The sequence below is a fragment of the Arvicola amphibius genome, chromosome 5, assembly GCF_903992535.2.
Source record: "Arvicola amphibius chromosome 5, mArvAmp1.2, whole genome shotgun sequence".
Classification (NCBI taxonomy): domain Eukaryota; kingdom Metazoa; phylum Chordata; class Mammalia; order Rodentia; family Cricetidae; genus Arvicola; species Arvicola amphibius.
The window spans coordinates 16,863,687-16,883,548 of NC_052051.1; the positions used below are offsets into that span (position 1 = coordinate 16,863,687).

Here is a 19,862-nt window from a genome sequence, read left to right on the forward strand (position 1 = left end):
GGAGAAGGAAAGAAAAGGTGAGAAATGGTGTGTTTATATTTTCATTCTAAAGGATAAAAAAATATTGAAAAGAAAATAATTAAAATATTATTTTGTTTTACTTTGGGTTAACCTATTCATTGTGCAGATTAGTCACATTCAGTGAACTATTGAACACATGTATTAGGCATGCACTGATCAAATCTAACTGGTCTTCCCATCCCACCTCGCACCACACACATTTCAGCCTCTGTTATCATTGGTTTACATCCAGGTTGGTGTCTTTCAGCTATCGCAGATGAGGGAAACCATGTGGTTCTGGACTGTCCTCCATAACAAAAGTCTTCCAGTTACAGACATTTTGCTGTAGATGGTGGCATTCCTCTCTTGTTTTATTTTTTTAAACAAATTTAACTTTGAATGTATTTTGATTCTATTCTTACGCTCCCTCAAGTCCTTTCAGATCTTCTCTCCCTCCCTATCCTTCCAACTTTAAGTTCTTTCTCAAAAAATAAACTAACAAAACCAAGAAAACAAAACACCACACAAAAAGAAAAAATAAAACACCAAACTGTACCAAACTGAAGCACACACACACACACACACACACACACACACACACGCACACACATACATCTGTGGAGTCCATTATATGTTGGGTAGCTATTAACAGGGGCCTGCCCTGCATACCCAGTGTCCTTCCACTGGAGAAAATTGATCTTCCCTCGCCCAACAGGTATAAATGATAGTTTGATTGATAACCTTTACCCTAGTGGTTATGTTTTCCTTCATTTGTTTAAATATAATAAAATAGAATATAATAAGGTAAAAAAAAAAGAGCTCATTGAAGTTGGGCAAGACAAACCAACAGAAGGAAAAGAGCCTAAGAGACACCATAAGAGCCTGAGACCTACTCATTCACACACTCAGAAATTACATAAAATCCTAAACTAGCAGCCATAATATAAACACAGAAGACCTGGTACAAGCCATACAGGCCCTGTGCATGCTGCTGCTTCAGACTCTGAGTTCGTATGAGCTTTGCTCATACTGGTTTAGAGGTCCTTTGCTTTCTTGGTGTCCTCTATCCCCTCTGGCTCTTATATGCTTTCTGCCTCATCTTCAATGGGGTGCCCTGAGTGCTGAGGAGAGGTATTTAGTGGAGACATCCCATTTAGGGCTGAGTGTTCCCTGGTCTCTCACTCTATGTAATGTCTGGCTGTGGGTCTCTGTAATTGTTCCCATCTGCTCCGGGAGGAAGCTTGTCTGGTGATGGCTAAACAAGGCCCCAATCTACACATACAGCAGAATATCATCAGGAATCATTTTATCACAACATTTTTTGTTGTTTTATATCATTATTATTTATTTGGTAAAAACCTTAGGTCTCCAAGGTAACTAGCCTCAGGGTCTTGGTCATCCATGCAGTGTTGCATGGGTTCCAACTTATAGAGTGAGCCTTAAGTCAAATCAGTTATTGGTTGGTTACCCCCGCAAGCTTTGTGCTACCATTGCCCTAGCTTATCTTGTAGGCAGTACACCACTGTAGAGCAAAGGGTTTGTAGCTGTATTTGTGGTTATGTTTCTCTTTTGAGAGCACTCAGAGTAGCTTCCTCTACCAAAGACACTGGAGCATAGGGGTGAAAGCTCTGTATAATCATGGTAAATGAATTTTGTAAGTGTCATCTTAAGCAATGGGGAATTGGTATCAGTTTATGAAGAGTCTTGACAATAGCCTGGGTTGTTTAGGGATTCCCATGGGACCCCTTTGACCAACAACTCAATTAGATATAACCCAATTCCAGTACTGGAAGTTTTGTTGGTGGCAAGAGATAGTCAGTTGGGACCCTGTCTCCCCCAATACTGGCAATTTTCATTTAGATAGGTATCATATATGTATGTTTTTAGAAAATTTCTACTGTTTTAGGTTTTCATAATGCTCCTCAAATGTTCCTTAGCTGTCTCTCCCCATATTCCTTCCCACAAGCCCCCACTTGATCCTCCCATTCTAGCTAACCTTCTACTCATAACTGTCTATTCTATTTCCCTTCCCTAGTGAGATCTAACTGTTCCTGCTAGTCCCTTATAATACTAGCCTGTACTGAACATGATCAATTAAAAAGAAACCTGTGTCTTATTAATCTGTCCCTTCCTTTATTTCTCCATATGTTCTTGCATTTTACTTTCTAAGATGCATTTCAAAATGCAATTTTGCTCTCTATGTTGTAAGCTAACATGCCCTAAAGAGAAGAACTCATGTCAAATTGGCTTCAATGAAAACTTAGTGACTTGTATAACAGAATAAGAAAACGAGCATCAGAACCAGTTCTAGAAGACTTTCCAGGCATTTCATCTCACATGGGTGTTACCCCTAGGCTGACTTCCATCATGAAGTCGCAATTATCCATCAAACCCAGACCTGATGGTGTCCAACGACAGATATAGGTGTCAAGATTACTCTTCTTAGCAGGAAGAAGTCCCTAAGACTTCCCTCACATTTTATTGGTGGGGCAGGGCTGACAATAGGGATCAGAACACCCAGCTGACATAAATGGAAATCAGGACATTCTCATGGGTCTTGGAATAAGTTCCTTAACCATATCAGAAGGTGTGGACACCCAAATTAATTTGGGATCCCTACCAGACAGGAAAGCTCTTCAGTAAAGAGTAAACACTGACTGCTAATCTTCTAAATATTGTGGGTTTAAAATATACATAGAGAGTATACAATTTTCCTTAATGCTGGCTAACATGGTATATTTTCATGAGATCCAATTTCTGTCTTGTTTATGTTTGTTTAGCTTTAAAGGAAGTGGAGTGTTTGTCAGTAAACACAGCAGAAGTACCGCCACTATTCCTTGCTGGTGACTTTTGGGCCCCTGTTCTTGTATGTAAAGCAGGGGTGATGGTGATGTGCAATGCCCATGCCTGTGCAAGAGCCTTGCCCTGGCACAAGTGCAGAGGAGCAGGACATGTTCTCCCTCGAAACAAAGGCTCGGATTCTCATCAGAAAGGGAAACTCAGGATAAGCACTTTGGATACAAAGGTGACTTGTTTGGCCTTTGTCAAAGATTCCAGTGAGGAGTTGGAAGAGAAGAAAGCACTACCAGGGGAGCTTCTACTTCTCAAATTAAGTTTGGGGTCTTTGATTTCTCTGAGCCTGGAAAGAAAGTAGGAGAAGATGAGACGCTTCTTTTCTGTCCTTCAGAAACTGTCTTTTGGTGTCAGATGTCCATTGCATCATGTCCACTTCAGCCCTAAACCCACATGCACAGCAGCAGGTAACATTCTGCATGTTGTTCAGTTTTACATGTTCAATTCTATTTGATCAAGCACATGAAATCGAGGAAATATACTTCAGTCTGCCATTCCATTGAGTGACAGACAAGTCTTCCACTTGGTATGAGATGGCATGTGACCTGACTGTCCCTCTCTCAAGGGTCACAAATCTCCTGCACTAATCCTAGTATAAGTCTAGAACTCACAAATAGAGGACATGTTTTCTTTTTTAATAACATGCCTTCCAACCACAAGGCAACTGCTTCATCTTCGACTTTATCACAGACACCACAATTGCTTCCACGTCTGGGGGAAGGGGGGGCTGCCTTTTCGAAGCAGTTGGATGATTATTTTATACATTTGCAGATATTCGAAAAAATTTTGACACAATTAAGTCTTTATCTTTGTGCACATGTTAAGTATGCTAATGCTATAATTCACAGATGCTCCTCCCAATTCTGGCACTTAGCTTGGTTGACAGACTTAGATTTTAGTTCCGGTAGGAATTTATCTTGCAGTTGTATTGGTGTTTGATGAGAGAGGGAATGAAAACCCCTGACTGATGACCAGGTGCCACGGGAAGCTTCCCACAATGGAATCCCATTTAAACTTCGCAACGACCTTCGCAGTTGATAAGGGAAAGAGATGGCGGTGGATGGAATATAATTGTGGACAACATCATCACCAGTTAAAAGCAAAGATTTAAGGTTCTCTGTAACTTATGTGAGGTCTCATGGCTGGAAAGTTGTGAATTTCCTATTTGAATCCAAGTTTTCATCAGGTTCTGTCCTTTGACTCTGCTGCCTGTTATTGTCACAGCTCCTGCTGCACTGGCTCTGATCACATCCCCCACACCAAGCAGGTGATCCAGCCTCCTCCTCATTTCGCACTCTCTCTTCTCTCAGACTCTGTGCTCCCAGCAAGCATTCTAGCTATTTGCCATCCAATCTCTGTGCTTTCCTGCTCTAACGGGCACATGGATTTGAGAAGATTTTTGATAGAAAATAAGAAAATGATAGTGGTATCAGAAATTACAGGAATTTGGTTGGCCGATTCAGAAATTTTTGTCTTGACTCTGTGAAGACTTTGGTTAAGGATGACTTGACTGTCTGCATAAAGAGGGCTACAAAAGCAGAAAAGGATATTAGGATATTAATATCTATTAGGATACTGATAGAGTACTCCTGTCAGAAGGAATCAAACCTGACAGTAACAGTGGGAACAGAAGAAAACAGAAGGAAGTCAAGAAAAGGAGAGAGGAGGCTGGAGAGATGGCTCAGTGGTTAAGAGCATTGCCTGCTCTTCCAAAGGTCCTGAGTTCAATTCCCAGCAACCACATGGTGGCTCACAACCATCTGCAATGAGATCTGGTGACCTCTTCTGGCCTGCAAGTATACATGTAAGCAGAACACTGTATATGTAATAAATAAATAAATATTTTTTAAAAAAAAAGAAAAGGAGAGAGAAGCTACTCTTCTGTATTAGTGTTTTCCATTGCTACAACACAGTACCTGAGGCTAGATATTTTATAAAGCAAATAAATTCATTTAGGTCAGTTTTGGACACTGAGGATCCCAAGTGAAGTAGTCTTCTCTGCTCTCTGTTGAGGGTCCCTTTGGACCCCTTGGCTATGTTTTGGCATGATGGAAGGCATCATGGCGGAAGTATATGCAGGTGGTGAGAAAAGTAGTCCGTGGAAGGGTACAGGTCAGTCATGCTCTCTATAACAGCCATCTCCAGCGCTGAAGCACCAGACTCCATCTCCTCTCACCACAGCCACTTTGGAGGCCATATTTCCAACATGTGAACCTTGGGGGATCTCATTCAAACCGTATGGAAGCTGCAACATAAGACCCCAAAGACCACTGTGTGAATTCCCATGTACCAGTGGGATGTTGTACATAGCTTCATTAGAACACTTGGTAGCAGGCACTGTGCTGGGAAGTTATCACACATGGTATCTTTGAGTCTTCATACTTACTTTTCCTATATGGAGGAGAATGTGAGGAGGAACTGGGGCTCAGAAAACCTGTCACTTGGCCAAGGTCACAGACGTGTAGTTGGCCAACCTGTGACTCCAGCCCTGTTATGTCAGGACAGAAACTCAGCGTCTTTCGGGCTAAAGACTGGCCATTTTTTTTAAATTTAATTTATTTTTATTTTTTTATTAAAAATTTCCACCTCCTCCCCTTCTCCCATTTTCCTCCCCCTCCCCCATCCCCATCGCCCTCTCTCTCCAGTCCAAAGAGCAGTCAGGGTTCTCTGCCCTGTGGGAAGTCCAAGGTCCTCCCCGCTCCATCCAGGTCTAGGAAGGTAAGCATCCAAACAGACTAGGTTCCCACAAAGCCAGTACATGCAGTAGGATCAAAACCCAGTGCCATTGTCCTTGGCTTCTCAGTCAGCCCTCATTGTCTGCCACGTTCAGAGAGTCTGGTTTGATCACATGGTCCATCAGTGCCAGTCCAGCTGGCCTTGGTGAGCTCCCATTAGATCAGCCCCACCGTCTCAGTGGGTGGGCGCACCCCTCACAGTCCTGACTTCCTTGCTCATGTTCTCCCTCCTTCTGCTCCTCATTTGGACCTTGGGAGCTCAGTTCAGTGCTCCAGTGTGGGTCTCTGTCTCTATCTCCATCCATCGCCAAATGAAGGTTCTATGGTGATATGCAAGATATTCATCAGTATGGCTATAGGATCTGGCCTTTTCCGGCTCCCTCTCCTCAGCTGCCCAAGGAACTAGCTGGGGACATCTCCATGGACACCTGGGAACACCTCTAGAGTCAAGGTTCTTGCCAAACCTAAAATGGCTCCCTTAATTAAGATATATACTTCCCTGCCCCCATATCCACTGGCCATTTTTGAAATAGTTCTGCAAACATTTTAGCCAAGGCTAAAATGAAACAAAGCCCACATACATATGATTGTATATTTTACTATATTTCTAATGAAGTTTAGAAGATGATTAACCACTATCCAAATGCAGTTACTTACATTTAAAGTAATTGACATTACATATGCGTGCCCTCTGTCACGCTGTCCACATTTCAGGTGGTTGATAGCCACAGGTGGCAAGTAGCTGCCATGCTGATGGTGAAACTATAGAGCCCTTCTGTTGTTGTCTAAAGTTTTATTGCAGCGTGCTTGGGCTAGAGCTGTCTTACACAAGACCAATATCTCTTGGTTTAGAGTTCACTCAAGCTCTAAATAATCTCTCGTTAGGATTTTACCTGGACCTAGATATATCTGTGTGTACCTGTATTGTCTAACCCGGTAGCCATTAGTCACCAGTGTCTGCTGAGCCCTGGAAATATGACCGGGCTGGCTGAAACCACTCCAGGAGTGAAAGGTACACACTAGGTTCCAAAGCTTTGGTATCCGGAAAGAATGTAACAGAAAACATCAATAATTTTACACTGAGCATACGCTGAAATCTTTCTTTGGATATGTTGGGTTTTAAAAAATGCACTGCTTGAAATAAATTGCCTGTGTTCTTTTATAAAAATATTATTTAATGTTGCTACAAGAGTATTTTCAATTATATCCGTGGCTTGCGCAGTATTTCCTCTGGACAGTCTGCCATAGATTCCCTACACTCATCTTTAAATGGGGAGTGAGTGTATGGGCGTGTGTGTGCATGAATGTGTGGTTATATGTGTGCGGGGGAGGGGCGTATGTGTGTGCCTGTAGGAGGCCAGCGTGGGACACTGAATGTCTTACTCTAACATTCTTTAAGACAGGACTTCTCATTAAACCTGGAGGTTGCTTATTTAGCCAGGCCAACTAGCCAGCATGCTCCAACTATCTCTGCCTCCCCTGCCCTGGGAGTCCATGTGTGTGGCACCTTGCCTGGCTTTTTTACATGGATTCTGGGGGGATCAGACTTAGGAGCCATGCTGTTGGGCAAATACTTTGCTGAGGATGTCATCTCCTGAGGTCCCACGTGAGGGTGCTTCCAGTGAAACGAAACAAAATAAAGTTCAATTCCTCTGTCACATTAGCCACCGTTCTGTCACTCCGTAGCCACGTGTAGTTAATGGGTGCCATATTGCAAGTCACAGAGGGAAAACACTGCCCTTGTCACAGAAAGTTCTATCAGGCAGTACCAACACCGACTGTACACAGAGATGGCAAGAGGCACGGAGGTGAATTATGAAGGATGTGGCAGGTTTCCATGGCGCCTAGACCTGCAGCACGTAATCCGCTGTCTCCTGAATATCCGTCCCTGCTTAGCTTTATTAGACCTGTTTGTGAACAACTTATCTCTTCATCCCTCTCCCTGCAAGGACTTTGGTGTGTTTATCTCTGCTGCAGCACATCTTCCTGCCCAGCCTGCCATGTGTATGTGTAGCTAGCATGTGTTTTGTATGAGGCTGGTACTTAGGAAGCCTCTGTTAGCCAGCTGCAGTGGTAGTGTCAATCAAGAGAGTGGAACAGTGTGACCGAGACAACAGGGAGACTGGGAGGCTGGGAGCACGCGATAGAAGAGGGGGGCATATGCCAGAATCCGTGGAGACAGGAAGATGAGCTGCAGGAAGAGAAGAACCCAGACAGACAGGTAACTGTTGACCCAAAATTTTTTTGATGTGCCCCAAACCCTTGAACCCACCCCACAAGCTCCCTGCAAACGGTAGTGAGAGAAAAGCCATCACAGGCTTGGGCAGCAGTTACATAGGAGGTGCAGAATAAACCACAACTATTATTACATGATACATAAACATGCAAGACCGATGAATGGAAGTATGAAAATTAAAGGTCTGATGAGGAGGGAGAATGACAAATGGCCTCTCCCTGGGCCAGCTGGTTTGAGTTACATTTTATGGGCAGCGTGTGAATTCCTGGCACCCTTGTTGAATTTGCGGCAGACTCACACATTAGTTTTAAGGCTCCCTCTCGAATAGGAACATCATAACGCTTTTTAATTGGTGCTGATAAAAAACGTAGCCTTACTTGTAGGTGCCTGAGAGAAGTGAGTTGTGAAATTGGGTTTTCATTAAACCTAATGACGGAAAATTAAGCATAGTGCGTCTGGCGAAATGGGGTGTGATAAAAGACATCACTTCTGCATTATCGAAGGTTAATAAGGGAATAGGTGAGGTAAGATACATCGGAAAAGGGAGTACAACCAGTTGAATTAATAAACCTTGAAAATCCCTTGGTTCCAAGTCCTCGTGGCATCATTAGTGCTGGCATCGGCATTATCACAAATGTTGCAGCAATACGAGTTGCTAAATTCCAAATGCATTTATTTTCCATTCCACTGTTGGTTTTGCTGACACTAAGTTTACAGTCTGTCTAGCAATGTGTTTGGGGGGAAATATCCATAGTGATAGCCTTTTCAGTTTGGAAATGTTTGGCGTCTCACAAAAATTTGCCAGGTGCCAACTCCAAGGAAGCCTGCCTCTGCCAGGCAGCTGGTTCCCCATGCAGCCTACACCCTGAGTCCTTTAGAAAGTTGGGGGCAGGGCATCCACATAATGGTGTTTAACTGGGAAATAAGGGCTCTGGCGTTTGATTTGATGTCACCTCCATCTCCAGTCCCATGACACCACCGCAGGAGCGGTACAGGAAGGATGCTTCCAATGCAAAGGGAATTTCCAATGCATGCCAGCTGGGACACCTACGGCCAAGGGTGTGAGTCTTTAAAATGTAGGATTCTTCTGCAGAACCCTCAACGGTGGGTGTCACACTGGTTTTAAGAGTCCTCGCGTTCTCAGCTCTTCTGGATCTGCCTCCCATTATCTGCCACAGCACGGTCCCGCCGTTCTTCTTTATGCCTGCCTCTCTGCTCTTAAACATGTCTCCATCTCTCAGGTGCTGATCTTTTTGCTTCAGGCAGCTCTATTTTCTCTTCTAGACCATCAAGCTTTGAGTGTAGACTCCTTTTCTTCCTACTTTGCCACTGTCTAAAAAAATCCTTGGCATGAAATTGGGTCTCATAAGTCTAATGCATAAATCACAAGAATGTGATGTTAGCAGGGACTCAACCCCACTACGTGCCAGGAGTTACATTCAATCAGTGCTATTGAAGATGTATCAACCTATTACCAAATCGTGGGAGAAAAAGTAAGAAATAATCTCAGTGCAGCCAGGAAAATTTTTTAGCCTCTCCCTGTAACCCTTCTTTCCTGTGTATGAACTTCTATCCTTTATATCTGTCTGTTAGAGAATTTAGCTAATTTCCAAAGGCTGACTCTGTCTTGTCTACTCATTGCGTTGAAGCAGGAAATGCTGAGACCATAGGTGACACATGATACTTCAGCTCCTGGTGAAGTGTGGCCCAGTCAGTGTCTCAAGCTCAAGCTAATCCAAGCCATAGCTTGTCCCCCTCTGGAGACGGGAACAGGTGGGGTCAGACGGAAGGGAGGAAAGAGAAGAAGGTTGCCCCGACTCAATACAGATGAGCACATGAGGGAACCAAGGCTCTCATCCCAGAACTGAGGGGTTTCCTAGACATTGTACTTTCAATACTAAAGCCAAGAGCGGTTGGTTAAGTGTGGTCAGCTGCTCACTCTGCAGGCCACACCTGTCTCCCCAGTATCCTGTCTTGTGAGAAACTGACTTTGATGCTGGACTGGATTGTGCTTTCCCGGAGAGCCTGTCTGACGGATTATTGTGACAGGAAAGACAAGCTGAGGGGGACATGGCTTTCAAAAAGACAAGTTGCAGAAAGCTCTGGAATATATACAGCGTCTCTCAGGAAATGAGCATAGCACAGGCTTCATGGATGTCTGCGTGGGGGCCTTAGTGTCTGAGAACATCTGGATATGCCCATCAACTGCCATATCTGGCAGGTCTTATCTCTTGTATGGTACAAACAAAATGGCCCCAGGGCAGAGACTTTCAGAGTATTTCAGAGGATGTGAACATGCCAAGCCTAGATGATTCTGGGAAAGAGAAACTGTTTCCAGAATGACCAGACAACAGAAAGTATTTAAAGGAGCTCCGTAGAGATGTAGAGAGATTTCTATGAGGTGAAGGCATAGGTTTTTATTTTATTTTATTTTATTTTATTTTATTTGTTCTTTTCCTTTTTTTTAGATAGAGAGAGTCTCAGGTGGTCAAGTCTGGCCTCAAATTTACTATTTAGTCGAGGGTAACTGATCCTCTTGTTTTTCCACTTGGATATCTAGGATAATAAGCTCATGCAAACCAAGTATTATGTGATGGTGGGAACCAAATTTGGGGCTCTGCAGCATGCTAGGTAGACACTTCCACCTGAGGTATATATATATCCCCACTGCCATATCAATGGGTGTGGCGTAGGGATACACATGAGAGTCATGTCTGGTGAGAGCAAAGGAAAACAATTAGAGAAATCTGCAAAGTGGGATCAGGGACATTTCAGGGTCAGTGGTAGTAAGGGGAGAATAGATGTCAGGACAATGAAGGTGGCCTCTGTTACAGAGCCCATTGCTGCAGGGCGTGGCTGGAAGGTAGGATCCCTGCTGCCTATTGAGAGTCCAAAACTAGCTATACTTCATCCCGGTGTACAACCCAAAGGAAACAAACTAGGAGAGCAATCAGACTGCAGACATGCCGTCCAGGAAGCAGTCACATGGATCTTTTGGCCAAGCACCTGAGACTCTCCTCACCTGCAGACAAGCAACTGAATTAACCTACATTTTACATTACATTGGGCCTGCAGCTCCCTAAAGCCTGGCTTCTTACTAGCTCTGGGATTGGCTGGGGTTGGCCAAGGCACACTACAAGCCTAGAGAAGAGACAGGACAGGCAAGGGATAGTCACTAAACTGTCCCTTTGTCTTCACACAATCAATAATAAGCCCTTGAAACTGAAATGAACGAAGGAAATCCACATGTACAGTTTGTTATTTCGCCATTTAGATCTGTGCATGCAGCCAAGCCAGGGATGCGGTGTCTTTTGTCTTTCTATAATTTCCTGACCAGCGGAGTATCCAGTTCATTCCCTCCGCCCTCCTCAGGCCACGCTGGGGGTGGGAGTGGGGTGCAAAGAACAAAACTCCCAAAGTTAGAGTTTGTCCTGCTTCTTTCTCTTTGAAGCAGACAGCAGTCGTGGGGAGCTGTCCCAGCCTACCCTCACCATTCAGACTCACCCCTACCGGACCTGTGACCCTGTGGAGATGAGCTACCCCCGGGACCAGTTCCAGCCTGCCATCCGAGTAGCCGACCTGCTTCAACACATCACTCAGATGAAGCGAGGCCAGGGCTACGGCTTCAAGGAGGAATACGAGGTAAGAGACTAGCCTGTGAGTATCTGGAGCGCTAAAGCCTTGCCTCTGACCTCTGACCTCTGACCATAAGCATTAACAATGCCTGGGAACATGGTGGAAATGCTCCTGCAGGCCCACTTAATCAGAACTTATGTTTAAACTAGAACCTAGACACTGAACTTAAGAAAGCATGCCCCGAATCCCTCCATTTTAGAGACAACCGTTCTTCACTCTGAAGGTAGAATGGCTCAAGCCTCTTGCCATGCACTGTAGAAAAGCCAGCCCATCTTTGCTGCCAGTAGTGCCTGGTGTGCCTGCTTTTTCCTGCTCACCTCTTGCCTTGTGTCCCTGCCTCTATGCTGTTCTCACCATGTTCCACCAAGACCATGCAGGGCACTGACTGCTGTGCTCGCTCTCTCTACCTCCTCCTCCCTCCTGCACTGGTCATCCCTGTACCCCTACAAGCCCCTCACTCCCAAACCACCTCTACTGCAAAAGATAGGAATGCGTGCTGTAGTTATTTCAGGAGCTCAGGAGGTGACAAACAACCCTAGCAAAGTATGGCAAATGCCTGAAACTGACATTATTATGTAGATTCCTAACCATGCAGCATGCTAGCCAGGCCCTTGAGGTTCTAGTTTCTCCCAGGTCTCTGTCTTCTCCTCTGTCCTGGGTCTTCTTTCATGTCTTCAAGCGACGCCCTCAGCACCCGAGGAATGACTCCCATGTTTCCTTGGCTCTATTGTACAAAACAATTTCTTCTCTTCCTGCTGTCTTTGTCTAACTCTTTTTGTTTTGAATCTTACCTACTGGATCTCACCTTTTACAAAGGAAAAGCACAAAGGAAAAATCCATTAAAATATTTTCCTAGACCAAAGAGAAGCTCACCCTTCCTCCCCTCCAAAAAAGAAGTTCTCTTAGTGACAGTGGAGCCCAGTTACAGTCATCTTCCTGATTTGTTTCCCTTCTTCCCCTATTTCTTCCTTGGCCAACATCTCTTCAGCATTTTCTGTGTGGCATGTGCTAAATGATACCCAGTAGGCATCACTCCCTCCTTCCCTGCCTTCCTTCTTCTCCTTCCTCTCTGTTTTCTTCTTTCTGTCACATGCAGCCATGACCCAAATGTGTTCTGTTTAGTTCCACTGTGTGCAGTGACGGCTCCTTGTCTCACTCCAGCTCAGACTAAGTTTACCCTCATACTATACCCCTAGAACACGCTTACACATAGTATTTCTAAAGTCGTGGGAGGACAGGAAATCACACTAAACTTGGGATAGCTGGGGTCCCGTGTGATAAACTATGTGATCTTGGCACATAATTTTGCTATCTCAGTTTTTAAATTCATTATTGAAGAGTGTGCCTTATGGACCAATGTACTCCTAAAACTTTATGGGAATATGAAACAGTGGAGAGGGGTGTGTTTGACATACTTTGAGAACAAAAGCATTCATACCAGTGGATGAAATTACCAGCTCAGGGGAACCAGCAGTTAATTTCAAATACAGTCTAAGTCAAATACCATTTCTCTGTGTGTACTCAGTCTATTACACGAGTCTCTGAGATTTTTTTTTTAAAAAATCTTCCTTTAAAAAAATATGTTAAGACACAGATTAATAGAGGAAAATTGATTTGCTTATACTTTACCAAACCAAGGAGAGAAAGACTGCAGGTTGGTTGGGGCTTTTTCTACAGCATTGTTGCCCTCTCATAGAAAAGATGAAACAGAAGCCAGGGGATATGCATGTGTCCATCACAGGCTTGTCAGAGCTGGGTGATGCATCTTTCCAAGAGGCAAGCATCTCCTCTGGCTGGCACCAAAGCTGGTCCAGCCTTTCCCTTTCCCCAGCCTGGGATTCATTGGGGCCCATCATTTCTGGAGTCCCATAGCAAACAGAAGGGTACAAATCTTTCTTTCAAATATTTCCTCTTCTGCCAGGCTAGTTACAAGACTACCTATTTTGGAAGACTGTTGGAACAAGAGTTACAGGTAATGCTCTCATCATCTCTGGGTCTTATTTCCTAAAAGGATGCATGGTCCCAAACCCTGTGTCTGCATTGATGCACATGGATACAGATCAGTTTGTTGAGCAAACACCTCAGCACAGGATACGTTGTTTGTAAAGCCATACTCAATATTATTGGAGTTCGATGAACCCCCAGTTATTAAAAGTTGTCTTGAAGTTTCAAATAGCATCCAGAGAGGTATGTAGTTCATCAGAAAGGTATACAAATTGTCAAATGTACTTAACCTGTTCTATGAACTTTCAATCCAAAATTCAAGAACAGAAATACAGATGCATTGACTGTTTTGGTACATTCCTTCCTAACATATTATCTTCTAAACCATCCATTCCTGTATGATCAGTTGTTTGTCCTTTGGTTTTGTTTAATTCCTCTTTATACCTGTCAGCCTCTCCCAGACTTCCTAGCATGGAAACAAACTTAATTTTCAGCAAAGTATAACTATTATTCCATCATTTGAGCCTCACCCAGAAATCTCACTAGTAAGGCCACCCTTACCCTCGTTAGTTCTAATTGTATTAATCAGTGAGCTAGTGTGCCTTGCTTCTGGTTCAAAGCATTGTATGATTAACCTGGAGTTAATTGGAAAGCATTGTCAGTTGAAATATGCTACTTTGTAGGATGTGGTAGTCCAGTTCCTTAGAAACACTGCTGTGCTTTTTCTTTTATCATAAAGGCTCCTAGAATCTTCATCTTGAACATGCATTACAGATCTGCTTGAAGACTGAGTGTAGACATAAAACCCTGAGCCTCCAGTTCTGCTGTCACACAGGCTGCTATGTGATGCCCTTGCCTGTCACCTCCCTATTCCGCTCTGCTTTAATTTTTTCTCATGCCAGTGTGTGTGGAGTTGACGAGCTGACATCTAAGGGACCCTCAGCTTTAGCAAACTGCACCTTCTAAAATCCAACTTAGCTACACAGTAGTCATTCCCAGGTTTGTCCAGTAAATATTTCCTGAGTATTCGTTCCAACCAAGGACTCGTGTAGACATTTAGGATACGACTGTGAGAGAAGAAACCCATGCCCCTCACGAAGCTTGTATTCTAGCAGGGGAAATAGAAAATAGGCATAGGCTGAAAAACAAACTGCCTCAGTTAAGAGCAACAGAAAACCATTGATTTATTGCAATAATTAGTTCTATGGGTTAGGAATTTGAACAGTGAACAAGAGGTACAGTTGATCTCTTCTTTGTAGTACAAGGCTCCATGGTTAGGGGCTGCTGTCAACAGTGTCTTTAGTCTGATGTCTAATAACTGATGCACATGTCATCTGATGTCACAATGGAGATTCTCACTGAGATTCCTCCAAACAGCCTCCTGGGTAGTTTGATATTCCTGGCAAGATGGAGGAATAACTTCCAAAGCAGCTGGGCTTGTGTTTGGTTGGTTGGTTTTATTTGGTTGGTTGGTTTTGATTTTGTTTTTGTTGTTGTTTGTTTGTTTGTTGAGTCAGGGTTTCTCTGTGTAGCCTTGACTGTCCTGGAAATCACTCTGTAGACCAGGCTGTCCTTGAACTCATACACCTGCCTGACTCTGACTCCTGAGTACTGGGTTTAAAGGTGTGCACCACCACCTCCCAGGGTGAACTTGTATATATAGCTCTAAGGCGAGCCTCCTACCTAACAAGTTAAAAACTGCATATCATTGGTGACCTAGACTTTGATGTCACATTGTGTTGGATATGAGCAAAGGAAAGGCCTCTATTCTTCTAGTGCAGAGGGAACTCAGACTCCACTCTTCATAGGAGGACCACGTGCCAGATTCTAGAAGAGGACATAAACTACTAATCCTAGAGTGATATGATCTGCTAGAAAAAGAGAGCAGAGCCAGGAAAGGGAGAGGTATAATCCAGGGCTATGGCATGCAAGCAGCCCAATATTAATTAAGGTAAGAGGATTGTCCTTAAGATTTGGAGGAAGGGATGTCCATAGCAAGGCGTGTACAAGGAAAAAAGAAAGCTGGTCAAGATATAGTGAATATGTGCTAAGCATGAAGTAATCAGATTGGAAAGGTAAGGAGGGACCTGGTGCTTTGGTACATTACAAACTGTTATAAGGAGCTTGGTTTTTACTCTGAATAAACTGGAAATTTACTGCAGAGCTTGGAGAACTACAGGTGTGAATGGTCTGGTTTTATGTTCAAAGACTCATTCTAGCTACTGTGTTGAGAGTGGGACCTAAGGAGGCAAGGTAACGCCAGGAATGTGGTAACCCTGATGGGACAATAGTAACTCTGCCTAAGGCCAGCACAAGAGTCTAGAAGAAAATGTCTGGGTTCTCAATATGTCATAAAGATAGAGCCAAGAACACTTAATACATGGAGTTAAAAGAAAGGAAGCCAGGATGACCCTGAACTAGCTCTTACCTGAACCTCTGGAAAAATGGAATTGCTACCAACAGCAATGAGAAATTACAGAGAAGTTGGATCTGGAGCAGCTGGAAGTTCAACTGAACTGAGTTTGCAGTGTCCTTAAGAACAGTTGGCTGTATGAATTTAACCTTGAGAAAGAAGCCCGGGCTACAGAGAAAACACTGCTAAGAGAAAACTCACAAGACCAGATGAAATAATCCAGCATGTCAGCAGAGACTAGTACCCTGGACTTTTGAAAGTCTCCCTTTAGGAAGGTATAGAGTACTTTCAATGGAGGCCATAAGGACTGAAGAGATACAGTGAGCATGACCCCACCTGGAGAAGCTGAGTTTATGATTAAAACCAGGCATATAGACTTATAATTTTAATTGTAGGACAAAATGTGACAACAAAGGAATGCCCAGAATTATAGTGACCCATAGGGATAGAGCATGTTAGCCTGAGGGTAAATATGTTAGTGGTTTCAGGAAAACACTAGTCTAAACCAAATGAACAAAAAATAAGAATAGTGAATACAAACAGGGAAGGAAGTTCTGGACAGAGAACTACAAGCTATGTCATGGGAGAATAGAATGTAGATTGAGTTAGAGGAAACACAAGTAGCTTGGTTTATAAAATATGAGAGGGTGTATGAAGGGAGTTGGGACTGGAGTTATTACCAGGAGCCTATATGTCCAGGAAGGGGCCAGTATTTGCCACACTAAGGAACTTGGATTTCATTCCTGGAGTCATGGGGGCCATAGATGGGACAGAAAATTTTGAAGTAGAGTTGTACTTTAAATCTTGTATCAGAGAAGAGCTGTGAGAGGCAAGTAAGCAGCCAGGCGATAATTCTTGGAAAAGATGGAAACTGTACCATCCAAACATGGAGACTGGGCCCAGAGCTCATATGATCGCATACTCACACTCTGTAGATAAAGCTTTAAAGTCTTCTTGTTCTCTTTGATATGGGAACTTGAGTCTTTCAATATACATTTTTAGTTTTCAATACTTGAAGTAATAATACATAGATTATCCCACACTGAGAGTCAAATGCCTGGACTCACGTAAGTATGTAGGTGATCTACAATGAATCATCTCTTGCCTTGGGTTCTCATTTCTATCCTCATGTACTGAAGATGAGTGGGTTGGTGAGTTGGTCACTAGAGTCCTTTGTGTAGCTAATTTTATGAGAGTCTAAATAAGAACCTTTTGGCCAGACTAATTGGGTCTCCTTACCATGGAAGTCTCTGGGGGCTCCCTCTCCCATGGTTTTGTCTCAGGATCTAGCTGATTGACCAGAGTTCAAAGAACTCAAGAAGGGCTAAGGCGAATTAACTTCCCTTGCCATGCATATCTGGGTCTCAGCTGAGATTTTTAATCTTGGCTTCAGGTTAGAATTACCTGGGGGGAAAAATTTAAAACAGCAGTGCCCTGGCCATATTTCAGACCAATTAAAACAAAATGTGCTATAGAAGGATCAGAGATTTTAACAAGCTTTCTAGTTGATTAAAATATACTTTAAAAATTACTATCCACTAGTCTATGGAAACCCTTAGAATTTCCAGTGTGGGCTATATCTATGTCCACAGGCCATCACATTGCCTACTCTATTGTCTGACCCACAAATCTGCCAATGATAGAACACAGTCACTTTCAAAGACCATGACGTGGTCATGAACTCCAGAGCCTTTTCTTCTTTCCTGTCCTCCCTACCCTAGCCAAGATGATTCCACTTTTTCTAGCTGCAAACAAACAGAAGATACCATCGCATGCCAGCAAATGTGAACAGATGTTAACTAGAGAGCAGGGGCGTTTCCATGCCCTGTGACCGTGATGAACAGAAGAGTAGCAGGTTTGGGGAAGATGAAGGAGAACAGAAAGAGGTGACTTTGTGATAAACAGAGAAGGCAAATGTGTTCATCCCATCCAACCCAGACAGCCTGTCGCAGTAATGAATGGAACGAGCCCAGTAGGGCAACCAGAAGGTGTCTGGTTATCACAGCTCCATTAAGACTATTTCAGGCAACAAGGAACAGCTGTGAGGAATATGATGCAGTCTAATGAAGAGCAAACATTTGTTTATTTTCCAGCTCTGGCCGGATGCACCATGTGCACAGCTTTGGAAGGGAGAGGCCATCTTGCTTAGTCATCTGTGGGTGATGTCAGGCAGGCAGCCTCCTAATGGAGCATAACCACAGCAATGGAAGCTTCCTGGGCAAGACAGAGTACCCTTCAGTTGGTAACAGATTACTAGAACATCCTGTTCCTAAAGGGACTCCAGTCCAGTTCCTTGATTTATATCTAAGAGGGGTTCTGGGGACAAGCATGAGAAATTAGTGGCAGATGCTCAGATCATAAATGAGAAAACATGGTCGCTCTTCTATTCTGCAAAATCATCATGACCCAAATGAAAAAGCCAGGCTCCCACCTGTTCATCTCACTGTCCTGGCAGGGTCCAAACAGGAAGAAAGTGGGCCAGTTCCTGGAAGTGGCCAAGGGCATTGAACCCATGTGGTATCAAACTTGAGAAAGAGCTCAAGTAGGTGACACTATTAACTCAATCCTTTTGGCCTATTTTTTATCATTCTACTTACAATACTATTCATAACACATCCAACAGCATTTGTTTGTTTATGTTTGATCCAGGAACTCTCCCAAATAAGTGAGTGATCCTCAGAATCCAGTAAAATAGTTCTTGAACCAAGAATCAAGACCTAGTTCTCACTCAAATCTCAAGATTATGAGTAGTCTTAGACAAGACTTTTCCCTGGGTGAATCCTCTGTGAAATGATTGGCTGTTGAGTTTTCAGCTACGTTTTGATCTAATAGTTTTTTCTAATCACTCATTTGGTCAGAACCACCAACTAAGTACCCGTGGTGTACCTTAAACTATTTCAGGCACTGGAGATAATTAAACAGAAGAAATGAAGACCCTGTGTTAAGGAAGCTCATGTCCTCACCATAGAAGGGAATAGCTTAACTCCAGCTAAAATGTTTTAAGCAGTGGTTCTCAGCCTTCCTGATGCTTCAACCCTTTAATGCAGTTCCTCATGCTGTGGCAACCTCTCCAACCATAAACCGATTTTTGTTGCTACTTCATAACTATAATTTTGCTGTTGTTATAAATCACAATGTAAATATCTGATATGCAGATTATCTAATTTGCAGCCCCTGTGGAAGAGCCGTTCAATCCCCTCCCATGGGGGTCATGACCCACAGGTTGTGATCCACTGCTTTCGAGGCACATGAGCGAAGGCAGAATAGGAAAAGAGCAGGCAGTTGTTACAGGCATTGTTAATATTTATTTTGGTTTTGCTGCCTGTTACTAAGATAAGTAAGATGTGCTGCAAAAGATGTGACATTGGGCTGAGGCTAAGTGGAATATGGAGGAAACTATGTACACTGTGTGTGTGTGTGTCCGTGTGTGTGTGTGTGTGTGTCTGTGTGTGTTTGTCTGTGTCTGCATGTATCTATGTCTGTGTCTGTGTGTGTCTGTGCTGTGCCTGTGGAGGCCAGAAGAGGGCATCAGATTCCTTGGAGCTGCAGTTATAGGTGGTTTCCTGACTTTAGTGTGAGAAACTGAACTTGGAGTAAGTACTCTTAACCACTAAACTACCATTCTAGCTCCTACCACCAAGGTTGTAATCAGGATCTTCAGCAATTCATTCCTTCTAACACTGAAGTTTAGGAAAAAAATTACTGGCCCAGAAACAACCTCCTAGATGCTGATGTGTGGTGTGTATAGCTAAAACCGTGGACTCGGGAATGGGGCTGTAGAGACAGCTCCCAGCTCAGAGCTGGAAGAGAAAAGGAGATCCTAGTGCAAGCTTTTCCACTGGGCTTGAAAATAAGGACTAAGCCTTCCCTTTTTTTTCTTCCCTAAAACATCTGGAAAATAACATACTTAATTAACATATGAAAATAACATATTTAATTAGGAAGTGCTGGTTAAAAAATTTTAAGCGATTAGCAATAATTTTATCCAAAATGCAAATCAAAACTAAAATGAGCTATGAACCCACCCTATTTAGAATAGCTGTTG

General features: G+C 43.4%; 1 protein-coding gene across 1 annotated transcript in view; it reads left to right on the top strand.

Annotated features, from left to right (window-relative positions):
* The window catches only part of Ptprt (protein tyrosine phosphatase receptor type T), a 784,117-nt gene that overhangs the window by 698,533 nt on the left and 65,722 nt on the right, over window positions 1-19,862 (top strand). Inside the window, exon 17 of the mRNA XM_042055120.1 lies at window positions 11,279-11,466. Within this exon, the coding sequence (XP_041911054.1) occupies window positions 11,279-11,466 (188 nt within the window). The remainder of the gene's footprint in view (window positions 1-11,278; window positions 11,467-19,862) is intronic.